Genomic DNA, 14,890 nt, shown 5'->3' with positions numbered 1-14,890 from the left:
ACTTTGAGGTCTTTGCATTTCAACACCTGCTGAGACTGTTCCCACTCTTCACCCGCAAATCCTCCTTGTGCTGTGACACTTCCATGTGTTCCTGTACAACTGTTTCCCATTTTCCCCTCATGTTATTCTGCTCATCTGTGAACCTCAATGGCTGTAACAGTTTTAACAAAGTTAAAACAAGGGCAAACACCTCCAGAGCCTTCAAAATCTATGCTGTTATTCTGAGCGTGGCATGGTAATTATCTGGAATTATAACTGGTGAGGTCTTCTGCAAGGATCTTGGTTTGGGACCAACCTTGATATGCATCAAATAATGTTCAGCTGCACCTGACATTATGGCTGACAGTAGTGATTATACCTGGAATAATTGTTTTACCCTTTTCTCAAATAAAAACCGATTCTTTGTGTACTTGAATTACATGGCATTAACATATGTGATGTGGAAGCAAGTGATGCCTTACTTTAATTTTCCATCATGGGGTTGCTTGTGAGCTTCGTGCTGATTAGAAATGCTAAAGTATAAAAAGAAAATAAAAAATAAGTGCATCAGGGGTGGAGGGTAAAAATAAAATATAGCAACAAATTAAGCAAGTCAAATTTTCAATTGGGAATTACAAAATCTGATCAATGATTATATTTAAAAACAAAAAATTGGCATCCTTATTTGGCTGTGAAGCACAAGTGACGTCACATGTTTTGGCCAATCATGGGCATCCACTACTGGATGGTGCCTTTCTATTCTCATACATGGTGGAAAAGTGAAAATTTTGACAATGATCAGATCGAGTAATTCTCAGTATTTGAAAACTTGCCTTGTGCTTCTCTTTCAAGTGCTTAAAAGATGAGTAAGCAGTGCAGGTAGTGAATGGAACGTAAACTCACCAGGTGTCCTTTTCTAAAGGTGGCTTCTCCGTGGACACCTTAACCAGGGTAACAAAGAAATCGAGAGACAAAGAAACTATGAATATACACCACATTAGCATTCCTCAAGATTTGCAAAATATTTTCCAAACAGTATTGTGTCCACGTCCGGCCACGGCTTCCTTTGTCCAATAACTTTCTGCAACAAGCCGGATCTGCCTTCGATTCTGTACTACATTTTGGTGCAATCCTGTGAAGCAAACTGAAAAACTCACCTGCGCACAAGAAAAGGTGTTTGACATGTTATCATCAAATTCCTCATCAAAGCACAGGCTTTCAAACAACTCCAAGGCTGCATGTGAGATGGGATCTGGAATTAACAAACACGCACACAATGTGACAAACACAAACCAAGTGTTCTTGCCATAAGCAGGCAAGGCACGCACCCCTAGTCCGACGGCAGACCGACCGAGAGCGGGTGTGACCAAATGATGCTTCTTAAGAAACGGTCTATTTCACGTTTTGTTTAACCAAACACAAAAGTTGATTACTAATGCTTGACCTGCACCCAGAACTTGTTTTCTCGCCGTGTGTGTGTTTTTCTGTTGCTGGCTGCTATGTCCACACGGTAAGTCTCCGTTCCACCTTCTGTCCCATGTTAGTGATGTGGCCCCTGGGTTTGAGTCCCAATTTTTTTCTGGGGACCTTATTGGATGGCACGTCGTCAGTCTGTAAACACTTGCGACTTCTACTCCGAAACTGCTGATGGGATTGTGACCAAACTTGGCACAAATTATTTTGGGTATGTTGCAACTCAAGTTCGTTCACGGCATTAAAAAATATAAAATCGGTGTAAGGGGATCTACCGGGGGTCAAAGTGGATCTAGGTTTGACCCCCCCCCCCCCAAATAGGAATTTGCTTTTCTCTCAGAAACAACACACACTATTTCTATGAAACTTGACCACAACCTTCACCACCTGTGATGTACCAAAGCTTGTTAACGGCATAAAAAAATCGGGGTCTAAGGGGTTGTATGGAGGGGGTAGGAGGGATTGCCCCCAAAATTGTTTTTTTGTTTGGTTGGTTAAAGTGTTTTGATTTTGTTAGTATGATTGTACATGCTGCCCTGTCTCCGAGAAACCATTGAAATTGGTTTGAAATACCGTGATACTGTTTAAAATACCTTTAGTCGGTGTAGTGTGGTATACTGCTTTATTCTACCAGGTGAGTGCCATGGGGTATTGCCTCTATTTTTTTCACACCAGCCCAATGTGGGAATTTACTCCCATTAATTTTTTTAAGTACTATATATATACATATATAGGCTGGCAGGATGACCAAGAGGTATGGACAGATGGATATTAAACTGGGGGGGTGAGGGGGGGGGGGTCCCATCCATCAGCATTCGTTGGTGGATGTTAAAGATCCCATGGTGTCCTTCATGAAGAGCAGGTGATCTATCGCTGGCATCATGAACAAATTCCAAATATGTGCCCCAACTACTACTGGGAAGGCAATGGGCAAAGCACCCAGTATAACCCTTCCCAAAAAGCTGTTTCGGCAGCAAACGCTCCAACAAGAGTAAGTTACGAGTACATCAGAATGTATTCATCCTACTATCTATCTATGATAATAAATGTCTGTGTGTATCTCCTCTCCATAACTCCAAAACTATGAAACTTAGCGGCCCAAAACTTTGCATGCAAAGTGCATGAATGAAACAGGCTGAAAACGGTTTCTTAACGATAAAGCGCTCAAAATTTTTTCCCCACTTTCTCCACTCAAATCATCGAATGCCTGATCTTCATAGCTACAAATTACTGTATGCATCGCTTTTGTAAGTGTTATCGTTTTCAAATTAGGAGCTCAGAGTTATTTCATGCATTTCATGCATCTCCACTTTTCCACACTTAACACAGCGAGCTTTATAATGGCCGATGTCTTACGTGCCTGCTAGGCAGACTCCGAATGTTAGCGTAAGTATATGTATGCGTATGTATGTGTGAATGAGTAGAAATGCATTGAAGATTAATTCAAATACAATTTTATAAACAGGAATCAAATTCCTGCGAGGGGCTAAGTGTGAAAAAATTCTGACAATGCGGGCCTCGAACCACGGACCTCCGTTGATTACGCGTCAACAGCCCACTGCGCTATTGAGCCAGCCGCAATCTCCTCAGAACTTTTCCACACTTAACACAGCGAGCTTTTTATATATATATATATATATATATATATATATATATATATATATATATATATATATATATATATATATATATATATATACAGTAGTGACCCCTAATTCCGAACGCCCCTCATCTCGAACTACTCTAATTCCGAACCGTAAATTCGAGAAAATGTTGTCCCTAATTCCGAATGTATTTCTATAACCGAACCGCCAACATAGCGTTCGCGTGTTGTTTCCAGTGCTGAAATTAAAGAACTGTGCTTCCATTGGTCTAAAACACAGGCCATTGTTGAAAAGTGGCACCCTAATAAAGCAGTGGTTAACAGGAGCATTAACTTGTTCAGTGACAATGTGATTGACCACTTCAGAAAAATTAAGAAAAGTCGCCAACACCAGGCAACTTTGGAGAGGTGGTTCTCTAAAGAAAGCAAGCCTAGTGAGCCCCAACCCTCTACAAGTGGTGTTAAGAGACAAAGAGAGCAAACACCAGAAGCACAGTCATCTGATGTTAGCTTGGAAGGTGCCTCACCTTCCAAGCAATAAAACCCTCTCCCTCCTTCCTCCTCTCCAGCTTCCACATGCACCATCAGAACTCTCCACTAAGGTAAATGCAGTTATTTTCATGTTAGTACATTTATTTCTTGTTTTTATTATTATTATTATTTGATATTTAGGGCATTTACTCATCTTATTTTACCTTGAATCATGTGTATTTGCAGTTAACAGTGTCTTGATAATGGGTTTTTGGGGTCCAGGAACGGATTAATTCACTTTCCATTATTTCTTATGAGGAAAATAGTTTCTAATTCCGAACTTTTCCCAATCCGAACTGCCGCTGGAACGAATTAAATTCGGATTTAGAGGTCCCACTGTATATATATATATATATTGTTGTGGATATGAGGACTGCATATATTTTTTTTTATTGTGTGCTGTATGATTATTATTATTGTTGTTGTGCTGTGCCTCCTGCCTCCGGAGCTGTGTAAGATCAAAAGGGCGTCCCATAGTCCACAAGCATACACGTCAGCCAATCATAGGATATTCATGTTCGATAGTTATATCTTATTCTGTGTTTTAAGATAAGGCTGTGTCTCCCATTAATTGAAATACTCCATTGCACCAGTGAAAGAGAATAGATCCCCTTCCATTCCCATCCCCAAAAATCCCCATTTCCTTCACATCCCCCCTTTCGTGATTGCCGACCCTCGATTGCCATATTACATCCCCTCTCGTCACCGCTGAGCCCTCGATTGCCCATATTACCTCCGATCCAATTGCCGCCATTGACCACGAGGCAGGGTTGGGGGAAGGAAGGCGTTTCCCCACCTCGTCAGAGAGGGGAGGAGTGAACCAGCCCCGCTCGACCAACCATGAGCCAGGGGTTTGGCTACAGAGGGCGGAGGAAGAGCGGCCGGGGAGGTTCGCAAAGGTTGAGGGGCGGGGGCCTATATAACCCAAGGCAGGGGTGTGGCCAGAAGAGATGCGTTTTTACAGAGGAGAGCACTGAGCAGAAGACAGAAAGGCCTGGAGTTGGACTTTGAGTTGGTCTGAGTTGGTTGGGAGTCGGTCGTCAAGTGCAGAGTGGTGAAGAGTCAGTCAGTAGAGGTGGTGGTCAAGTGGTTGCGTTGGTTGCGGTGAGGAGTCGGTGGTAAAGAGTGAGGGACCAAGAAAGAGAGAGAAAGAGTCCTGAAGCAAGAGAGGAAGTTGTTGGACTGGGTGGGAAGGAAGGAGAGAGAACCCGTCACACCAATCCCCCAAGCTCCGCGTTGGCTCCACCAAGCGTTCAGCTCCACCAAGCGTTCAGCTCCACCAAGCTCCATGTTGGCTCCACCAAGCTCCGTGTTGGCTCCACCAAGCTCCGTGTTGGCTCCACCAAGCGTGCACCTCCAGCCGTCCACCTTCTGCCATTCCTGGCATTCCCCGAGTGAGTCAGTGTCTTTGTTTGTGCTGTCCTGGGTAGTTAAGTCAAGTCTGCATAAGCTAATCATTTTCACTGTGTCACCTGCGTCTCATGTGCCTGTAAATAAACGTGCCTGCTTTCTTCTTGCTTATGTGTGTAAATAGTAAATAAATTTAGTAGTATTTCCAACTTCTTTGCCTTCGTTTTCCTCTTTGCATTGCGTCGTTTTCGTCTTTTCCCTCATTGAGCAGCTGGGGTGCGATACGGCCAAAGTCTGGGTGAATCGGGTGAGTTTTGTTAGGTCGCGGTCTTACACCACCGCTCGGTCTATAACATCTAACCGCGATCTATAACAATTGGTGTCAGGAGTGGGATTCGGGGCCCGAACCAAATTTTTAAAACATCTAGAAAAAAATTTTGGTCAAAATTACGAGCTGCCGAACTTTGTTTTTTTTAAGCAAAACCCGAATTTTGAAATCGCGCCATGGCTGTTCAAGGCGACGGGATGCCGGTGGGAGATAGACGGGGTAGAATCGACCCAGGACTTAGGAAAAAAAATGGTGGAGGAGAGGAAAGAAGGTGTGGTTGAGGGAGTATCAGACGCACAAAATGGCGCCTCGCACATTGCTACGGCGGCCGCACCCGCTGCACAAGTGGGAGGGATGGCCCAAATGCAGGCCCTCATGGAGCAATTTATGGCACAAATGAGGGCCTCTATGGAAGAGTCAATGTATAATTGGAAGAGGGATGCCATGTCAGACGAATCCGGGTGTGATCTAAAAAAATTGAGGGAGGAATCCAGGTGTGAAGTGGAAAAACGGATATCAGAGGCAAGGGAGCAGAGGGACAGAGACCGCAAGTTGGGCGAAAGGGTCCCAGGGGTGCACAAGGAAGTAACGCGGGTCGAAAAGCGCTGGTTGAGCGAAGCGGAGGAAAGCACGGGTACAATGACGCGGGTAGAAATCGCGACACGGTGTTGGGAAAAGCCGGCGACCGCTGGGGTAGAGGAGGGTGTTTTATTAAAGCCAACGGTCGCCGAGGTTAATAAAGAAAAAGCAGTAGCGGGAATAATTAAAATTGAAGAGATGACGGAGGTAGCCCGGGAATTGCAGGGAGAAATGGATTATGTACAAAGTCCCTGCTCACATCACGATGCTGTGCTTAACCCGAATGGAAGTTTGCAGGTTCGCGTGGAGAAAAGGATCCCCCAGGTGAGTCGTGCTGTTGTGTATTGTGCGGGGAGATTTTGTAAGAGGATGTTTAGCGACAAAATAATTTTCGCGCGCTTGGGATCGAGGAAGCACCCGGGCGTTGGTGAAGGGTCCCGAGTGAGTGGAAATGGCACGCGTGGGAGGAAAAAGTGTGCGTCGGCGAGTGGGTGTGTTATAAAGTGTGGGAGTGAAACCGAGTGCGAGCGAGAATGCACGTCGGTGTGTACGGGGTGTGACACAGGGAGTGAGAGCAATACGGAGTGCACGCCCATGGTGAGTGTTACGGAGGACGTAACGGAGGAGAGGTGTGGACCGAAGTGTGCGCAAGAGGTGTGGTGTGTAACAGAGAGAGCGTTGGTGGAATGTACGGACGGCGTTGGAACGCCAGGTTTTGTGAGGGTGAAAGGGGTAGCGTATGCTTGTAAGCATGCAAGTAAAGCGTCGACGGTAACCAGGGTAGTGGTTAGGGCGACGGATAGCCGATGCGAGCGCTCGGTGCGAGGGGGGGTGCTTTGTTGGGTGCGAGGCCCGGCGCGGGTCGATGCTGCGTCGCTTCTCTTCGAAGCGTCGTTGCCGATTCGGGCTTGGCCCCGCCCCGCACGGTCGAGTCCGGGCTTTGTCGGGCGAGGCGACCGGTCCGGTTCGAGGGCGAGTGGGAGGAAGCGGAACGGTGCCCCCTCGTGGGGACGGGGTTCCGACCGGGGGAGATGGAGCCATCGGGCCCGGGACCGCAAGGTGCCGCGCCGAGATGGTGCGTGGAATCTCGGTCCAACCAAACCACCTCCCTTGAACCGAAAGCCGGACGGATTCAACCTGCAGGCAACCAAACCACCCGAATTCATTGCTCGGCTTTACGAAGCCGAGTTTAATGATGTCATGACGCACCGAGGCTAGGATATAGCGGACTGTGATGATGGTGATCGTGATAGTGATAGTGTTTTGGACCCAAAATTAGAGAAAAACAAAATTTGATGATTGGCAAAGGATTGGCAGTAATGATTGGCAGATGATTAGTGATTGGCAAATTTTTGATTGGTTGGAATTTAGGTGTACAAAATTGATAGTGAGAGACCCCCGATGTGGTGGGATGGCAAATCCACCATCCCTCACAGACGTGGGGCAAAGGAGCTATAGTTTATGGGGTGTATGGCAGTGAAAACTAGCCCGGGTGGGTTAGGTTATATTGTAGGGATCTAGAAGAGATTGACATTAGGTAACGTTAAGGTTAGTTAGTGACTGATACCTGTAGTGGGGACGCAGGTAGATTAGTGTGGATTATAATGACGAGGGAGCGCAATAGTTTAAAGGGACGACTGGGAAGCGCAAGTTTCAGAAGGGAGTAGTTAGCTGAGATGATGCCGTGTGTGTGAGAATTGAACAGGTGTGATTGCACAGGTGTGCAACTGGACAGGTGTGTGGAGCAGTGTATGAGGGAGTAGTGGTGATTGTGTGTTGTGTTGACCAACTGGTCCAGGAAGAGGAGGAGGGTGCAGGTGGCACCAGGTAGGATTGCACAGGTGTGCAACGACAGGTGAATGAAAGACAGGTGTATGGAATAAATGGTATGGAGTATTGGAATGGATGGTCGTGGAGTGAGTATGGTGGAAATTGTGGAGTGGAGTGGATGGTGCGAAGGTGTGGATGGGGGAAGAGTGGACCCCTTTCACGAGTACCCGGGGCGGGTAGTGTAAGTGTTAGGTAGAGGGTATAGGTAAATTGTGGTTGGAGATTGGCATTTGTGGTGCGGTTGCAGAATGGTGTTGTGAATGGGTGCATTAGTGTTGTGGAAATGGCTGGGCGTGTAGCCTGTTAGTGTGTGTAGTTGGTTGGGCACTCCACCACTGTGAGGATGTCGGCCAGGTGAGGCCGCAGGTGGGCTCTGGGAGCCGGTAGAGTTGTGGATGGGGCCCGAGGATCCGGAGGATGGACCCGGGTAGCCCAGTGCCAGAGAGGGCACCGAGTGGGGAGAGTGCCAGAGGGCCTTCCCCAGGTAGTTAGGTTAGGGTAAGGAGCAGGTAAGCTCGGAGGCAACTACAGTGGTGGAGGTGTGCAGGTGGGTAGACCCGCTGGGAGAGGTACACGTCGCGGCCCAGAAATTGTGCGAGGGCACCGGGAGATGAATCGGGGGAGTGAGACCCCAAATTGAAAAGCACCACAGTTTGGCCAATGGGAATTGGTTTTTAGAACCCATAGTGTAAGAGGGCCAATGGTTTGGCCGGAGAAAGACCCCGGGTAGTGTAAAGTTGCTAAAATCATTTAGAGGATAGTTAGGATGAAGGATCTCCTCGCACCATCTGCATCCACTCACCTGAGGTGACAGGTACTCCACACCATGCCATGTTTAATTATTTTTACTGTGCAAATGTTTGGAATGTGAGACGCATCATGACGTGGGTGTGACATTGTGCGTAATTCCATCTCTTCCTCCTTATGAGGATTGATGATGAATTGATGATGGCAAATTTTTGAAGTAGAGGGATTGTGGTGACGAATTTGGTATAGGGGAAATATGGGGAAGACGTGACAGTAGTGACGAATTGGTAATGTGTAGATTTTGTACATATGGGGTAAGGGCAAGGGTAGGCTAGGTGACAGGGGGGTGACGTACGGTAGGGACGAGCTTTCTCACTTCGCCCTCCGTACGCATTTTGCCTTGCATTGCCTTATTGACGTGTACCCTTGTGACCTTACCCCTCGCTCAATTGTCTTTCTTTTGTCTCCCACATGACCTGTGCGCCGTTGGGCGCCGAGGGGAGCGTGCGTGGGTCGGCCATTGTGCGCCCGAAATTCCCAGAACCAGCTGTCTGCATCGATGCACCACATTATGGACCACATGTCTGTGGCCGAGCACCACCTATGGACCCCATGGGTTGGGGCATGGCCCCTCTGCTGGAACCGGCCATGAGGGCCCGAAACCTTGCTGGCGGACCTTGGCCACAGGGCACCGATGCCCCACAGGTGAACCACACTAGTCGGCCCTGTGGGCCATAAATAAAATAAATAAGAAGGACACATTGGGCACACTTTATTGAAAATAGGCCGCCAGTAAGCAAAGCAAAATGAAAATGACAACATCTGGAAGACAAATAATAATCACCAGCAGAGGGAGCCGAAGAGCAAGAGACACCTGCAGGGTTAGGGGTTGTTGAATTAATTTTATTGATGAACAGTGGTGACTGCACTGATTGGTGCTTGAGGGTGTGTTGGTGCGTTATAGGTGCTTTCATGGTGCATTGATGCAGAGCAGACTGTCCTCCCCCCAGAAAGAACAATTACAGGTCCTGGGTTAGTTTTGTAAATAAAAGCAGAGTCATTGTAAATAATGCTCCCCACCGTCAGTGTATAGTTTGAAGACCATTCCGCAATTCGGTTAACTGTGGGCGAAAGTCTGTTAGGCAGGGTGCAATGGAGCAGCGGGACACATTTATTTATGTTTAAACTGTCGCACTCAGGGTCAGGTTAAAAATAGAGGGAACTACACCTACGTGTCACGCTAAAGCTAAAAGTTGTAGGCCCGGGACGTGCCTAAGAGGAGGAGAGTGCAGTGTTGTGGATATGAGGACTGCATATTTTTTTTTTTATTGTGTGCTGTATGATTATTATTATTGTTGTTGTGCTGTGCCTCCTGCCTCCGGAGCTGTGTAAGATCAAAAGGGCGTCCCATAGTCCACAAGCATACACGTCAGCCAATCATAGGATATTCATGTTCGATAGTTATATCTTATTCTGTGTTTTAAGATAAGGCTGTGTCTCCCATTAATTGAAATACTCCATTGCACCAGTGAAAGAGAATAGATCCCCTTCCATTCCCATCCCCAAAAATCCCCATTTCCTTCACATCCCCCCTTTCGTGATTGCCGACCCTCGATTGCCATATTACATCCCCTCTCGTCACCGCTGAGCCCTCGATTGCCCATATTACCTCCGATCCAATTGCCGCCATTGACCACGAGGCAGGGTTGGGGGAAGGAAGGCGTTTCCCCACCTCGTCAGAGAGGGGAGGAGTGAACCAGCCCCGCTCGACCAACCATGAGCCAGGGGTTTGGCTACAGAGGGCGGAGGAAGAGCGGCCGGGGAGGTTCGCAAAGGTTGAGGGGCGGGGGCCTATATAACCCAAGGCAGGGGTGTGGCCAGAAGAGATGCGTTTTTACAGAGGAGAGCACTGAGCAGAAGACAGAAAGGCCTGGAGTTGGACTTTGAGTTGGTCTGAGTTGGTTGGGAGTCGGTCGTCAAGTGCAGAGTGGTGAAGAGTCAGTCAGTAGAGGTGGTGGTCAAGTGGTTGCGTTGGTTGCGGTGAGGAGTCGGTGGTAAAGAGTGAGGGACCAAGAAAGAGAGAGAAAGAGTCCTGAAGCAAGAGAGGAAGTTGTTGGACTGGGTGGGAAGGAAGGAGAGAGAACCCGTCACACCAATCCCCCAAGCTCCGCGTTGGCTCCACCAAGCGTTCAGCTCCACCAAGCGTTCAGCTCCACCAAGCTCCGTGTTGGCTCCACCAAGCTCCGTGTTGGCTCCACCAAGCTCCGTGTTGGCTCCACCAAGCGTGCACCTCCAGCCGTCCACCTTCTGCCATTCCTGGCATTCCCCGAGTGAGTCAGTGTCTTTGTTTGTGCTGTCCTGGGTAGTTAAGTCAAGTCTGCATAAGCTAATCATTTTCACTGTGTCACCTGCGTCTCATGTGCCTGTAAATAAACGTGCCTGCTTTCTTCTTGCTTATGTGTGTAAATAGTAAATAAATTTAGTAGTATTTCCAACTTCTTTGCCTTCGTTTTCCTCTTTGCATTGCGTCGTTTTCGTCTTTTCCCTCATTGAGCAGCTGGGGTGCGATACGGCCAAAGTCTGGGTGAATCGGGTGAGTTTTGTTAGGTCGCGGTCTTACACCACCGCTCGGTCTATAACATCTAACCGCGATCTATAACAATATATATATAAACAGAAATCGGGCGCTACTTTTGACTCACCCTGTATATAATACGCACCCTCATTTCAGCACTCAAATGAAAAAAAAATCCACATAAAACATGTTATTACATCTGTCAAAAACTGCGAAGTCCATCTCAACCATGACTGTCAGCCACGATTTCGTAATAGTTGAACAGAGCGGCGTCAATGAAAGAATATCACGGCAGGTCAAAGAACGAAATTTACGACAGTCGAAAATCGTATCAATCATGATGTTCAGTTGTGATTGTGCAAAGTTTAATTGTGTGGGTGTATCCAGGCACATAGCAGCGCATATTAAATAAACGGCGGAAGTCGGATAGCAACCCAACGAAGCAACCCGTAGCTTATTGTCGGACGACAATCACGTGGTACTCAAGTTGCTGATAATTGGCTATATTTTATTATAAAACCCAAGTGTTCTTTAACAGCTTCATTCAGTTGTTCATAAGATTTACCAGTGATTTCTATTTCCACTAGTTTTATTACCGTAATTAACCATGAGTTCTTGATGCCGATCATACACCGGGGCTCAAAAACTAAACATTGTTCGATACGCTGAAGATCACGGAAAGAGCTGCTGGATGGGAATTCGACGGAATATCTGAGGTGAACATCAGACTATGGAGATGCTCCAAGACGTCACAGAATTTCCAACGTCCATTCAATTACCGGTATAAGTTTTATTCATTAGTAGAATAACTTTCGAACTTGCCAGACATTAAAATCAACACTTAATAGAACACTGGTTTACTTACTTACTTCATGATTGTGAACTTGCAGATTATATATTTGATATTAAACATTGAGCTATTCTTTGTTGTTGTTCTTTGAGTATTTCCACTTCCGTTTTTGAAGACACAATCGTTTCAATCTGAAAAAAAAACTTACAAAAAAAACAGACCGATGTATAGTACGCACCTCCAACTTTAAAAAGATTTTTGGGTAAAAAAAAGTGCGTGTTATAGTCGAAGTTTTACGGTATATATATATATTATATTTTATAAATATAATACACGGTTTCTTAACGATAAAGCGCTCAAAGAATATATACATAAATATATATATATATATATATATATATATATATATATATATATATATATATATATATATATATATATATATATATATATATATATATATATATATATATATATACATAAATAAAAAAATACAGTATAGCAATTGAAATCTGTGTTCAGATTTGAGGATCAGATCTTGCAGACGAAAAAAGTGTCAATCTGGAGTGAAATCTGAAAATTTAAAGATAACAGCAATTCTAATAACTAAGTGTATTTACTCAAGCAAGGCTGTGATCCCTCCTTCTGCACTGTCGTCTTTAGTCATACCTCCATAGAATAGGGTGTCACTCCACTGAGACCTGCGATACTTGAAGGAAACCCTAAGATTTGAACCATCTCTTTTTAAAATGCCCTCCATAGCACAGACCCAGATTGTGTAAAGTATTAAAGAGGTGGGGATTGACTTGTCAGATCCGCTCAACATTTTCGGCCATTTGAACTAGAAGCATCCTCGACTCTGCAAGGCGGTTCTGAGATGTTTTGAAACAGTGGGAAATCCATATCGTATAATGGATTACCTAAAGACTCCTTCGTTTAACGCTGTTATGCCTGGCTGCGTGGCATATACAGAGCCTCGCAGCTCTGAAAACGCCATAAAACTTGAGAAATAATAAGATGATCCCTCATTCTCCATTTTCAGTGCAGTGACGGGTGGGATTTTGAGAGACATGTGGTGCGTGCCCCCACGGTGCCGAGTGAGCGACGTGATGAAGTGAATAACGTTATTACCTCCGCCACCGAAGGTGGATTGAGGTTATGTTTTCACCATTGTCTGTCTGTTACTTGCAAAATCGAAGATTTTTGTCCCCCGTCACACTGCGGAGCGAAAGGGGGACTATGGTTTTCCCCTCCGTCCATCCGTCCGTGCGTGCGTAAGCGAAGGACCGAATTCTAATCTGGTGTGTGGGTGTATCCAGGCATAAGGAAGAACGCTATTGAAAATTGGGTCGGCACGTCAAAATCCAAGATGGCCGCCTTGCGTCTTCCACTTTGTCAACTCACATCACTTCACCGACGGGGGACCTAGGCGTAACGCTTGTTCAAGTATATTGGTCAGTTGCGTTTGCTATTCTGTCTGTGTCTGTCTGTCTGTCACCGGCCTACACGTCACAATTCTAAACCGATCGTCACGAAACTTCACCAAGTTGTTGAGGTCGTCACAGTTGAGAAGCCTATTGATTTTGAGGTCAAAGGTCATCGGTCAAATTTCTAAAATCACCATTTTCAATCCGATTTACTTGAAAATTGAACAGCATTTGTATATCGTCACTAAATTGGGAAATGAACTATTTTTGAGGTCAAAAGGTCATCAAGGTTAAATTTTCCCAAAATCATCCATTTTCATCAGAAAACCACATTCTTTTCAGAATCATTGGAATCTCCCGCGATGACGCTATCTCCGAGGGCCTTTCACTTACTCACCGCAGGCAGGTTGGTGGTCTTTCCGTCTTCTACCGACTCCTCTCCGGCCTTGCTCCCCCAGCTCTCTCTGGGCTCTGTCCCCCAAATATTCCTACAGGTCGCACAAGATCTGCCAGCAACCCTCTGATGGTTAAACTGCCAAAATCAAGACTCTCTGCTCACCTTCACTCCTTCATTCCTCTTTTCTCCCGCCTCTGGAACAAACTCCCTCACTCTCTTCAATCCCACTCCTCCCTCCAGGTCTTCAAAACGGCTGTTCACCACCATCTCTTATCTTCCCCAATCCAAAACCTTGATCTTTTCTACCCCCGCTAATTTCACCCCAAATCCACTTTTTGAGGTGCCGACTTCTTTCCTGGAAGTCCTTGGTGTCCTTGCGTTTTATACCTATCCTGCCCCCCCCCCCCCCAGGCCCTCTCCCTCCCACACATCTCCCGATGTCCCTGCTCTCAAATGTTGTGTTTGTGTGCTTCCTCCCCTTCTCTCCCCATCTTGTCGACCGCTCCTCTTTTTATATACTTTGTTTGCTTGTTTTTTTGTTTGTTTGTTTTTGTATACTGAATCGAGGCTCGTGAAAGAGCTGACATTTACAAATCAACCAGACAAACAAAATATATAAAAAGAGGGAGCGGAAGACAAGAGAAGGGGAAGCACACAAACACTTGAGGGCACACTACATTTAAGAGCAGGGAGATGTGTGGGAGGGAGAGGGCTTGGGGGAGGGGGGTGGCAGAAGTATCAAACACAAGGACACCAAGGACTTCCAGGACAGAAGTTGGTATTTCAAAAAAGTGGAATTGGGGTGAAATTAGCGGGGATAGAAAAGATCAATGTTTTGGATGGGGGAAGATAAGAGATGGTGGTGAACAGCTGTTTTAAAGACCTGGAGGGTGGAGTGGGATTGAAGAGAGTGAGGGAGTTTGTTCCAGAGGCGGGAGAAAAGAGGAATGAAGGAGTGAACGTGAGCAGAGAGTCTTGATTTTGGCAGTTTAACCATAAGAGGGTTGCAGGCAGATCTTGTGCGACCTGTAGGAATATTTGCTGGACAGAGCCCAGAGAGAGCTGGGGGGGCAAGGCCAGAGAGGAGTCGGTAGAAGACGGAAAGACCACCAACCTGCCTGCGGTGAGTGAGTGAGAGGCCCTTGGAGGTAGCTTCATCGCGGGAGATTCCAATGATTCTGAATGCTTTGGTTTCAACAGCGTGAAGACGAGCTAGGTGTGAGGCAGGTGCACCAGCCCAGAGGGGAGAGCAGTATTCCATTGAGCTGCGGATGAAAGCCT

General features: G+C 46.3%; 1 protein-coding gene across 6 annotated transcripts in view; it reads right to left on the bottom strand.

Annotated features, from left to right (window-relative positions):
* Positions 1–14,890, bottom strand: part of LOC137432485 (leucine-rich repeat and calponin homology domain-containing protein 1) — a 129,015-nt gene that overhangs the window by 18,703 nt on the left and 95,422 nt on the right. For all 6 annotated transcript variants that reach the window (XM_068124462.2, XM_078783278.1, XM_078783276.1 and 3 more), the window contains exons 9-11: positions 1,137–1,231; positions 883–920; positions 462–512 (exon numbers count right to left, since the gene is read on the bottom strand). In XM_068124462.2, coding sequence (XP_067980563.1) covers positions 462–512; positions 883–920; positions 1,137–1,231 — 184 coding nt within the window. The remainder of the gene's footprint in view (positions 1–461; positions 513–882; positions 921–1,136; positions 1,232–14,890) is intronic.

Source organism: Myxine glutinosa, chromosome 8 (genome assembly GCF_964187855.1).
Source record: "Myxine glutinosa chromosome 8, kmMyxGlut1.1, whole genome shotgun sequence".
Taxonomy (NCBI): Eukaryota; Metazoa; Chordata; class Myxini; order Myxiniformes; family Myxinidae; genus Myxine; species Myxine glutinosa.
The sequence above is the reverse complement of the archived record's forward strand: the minus strand, read 5'-3'. Positions and strand labels throughout refer to the sequence as shown.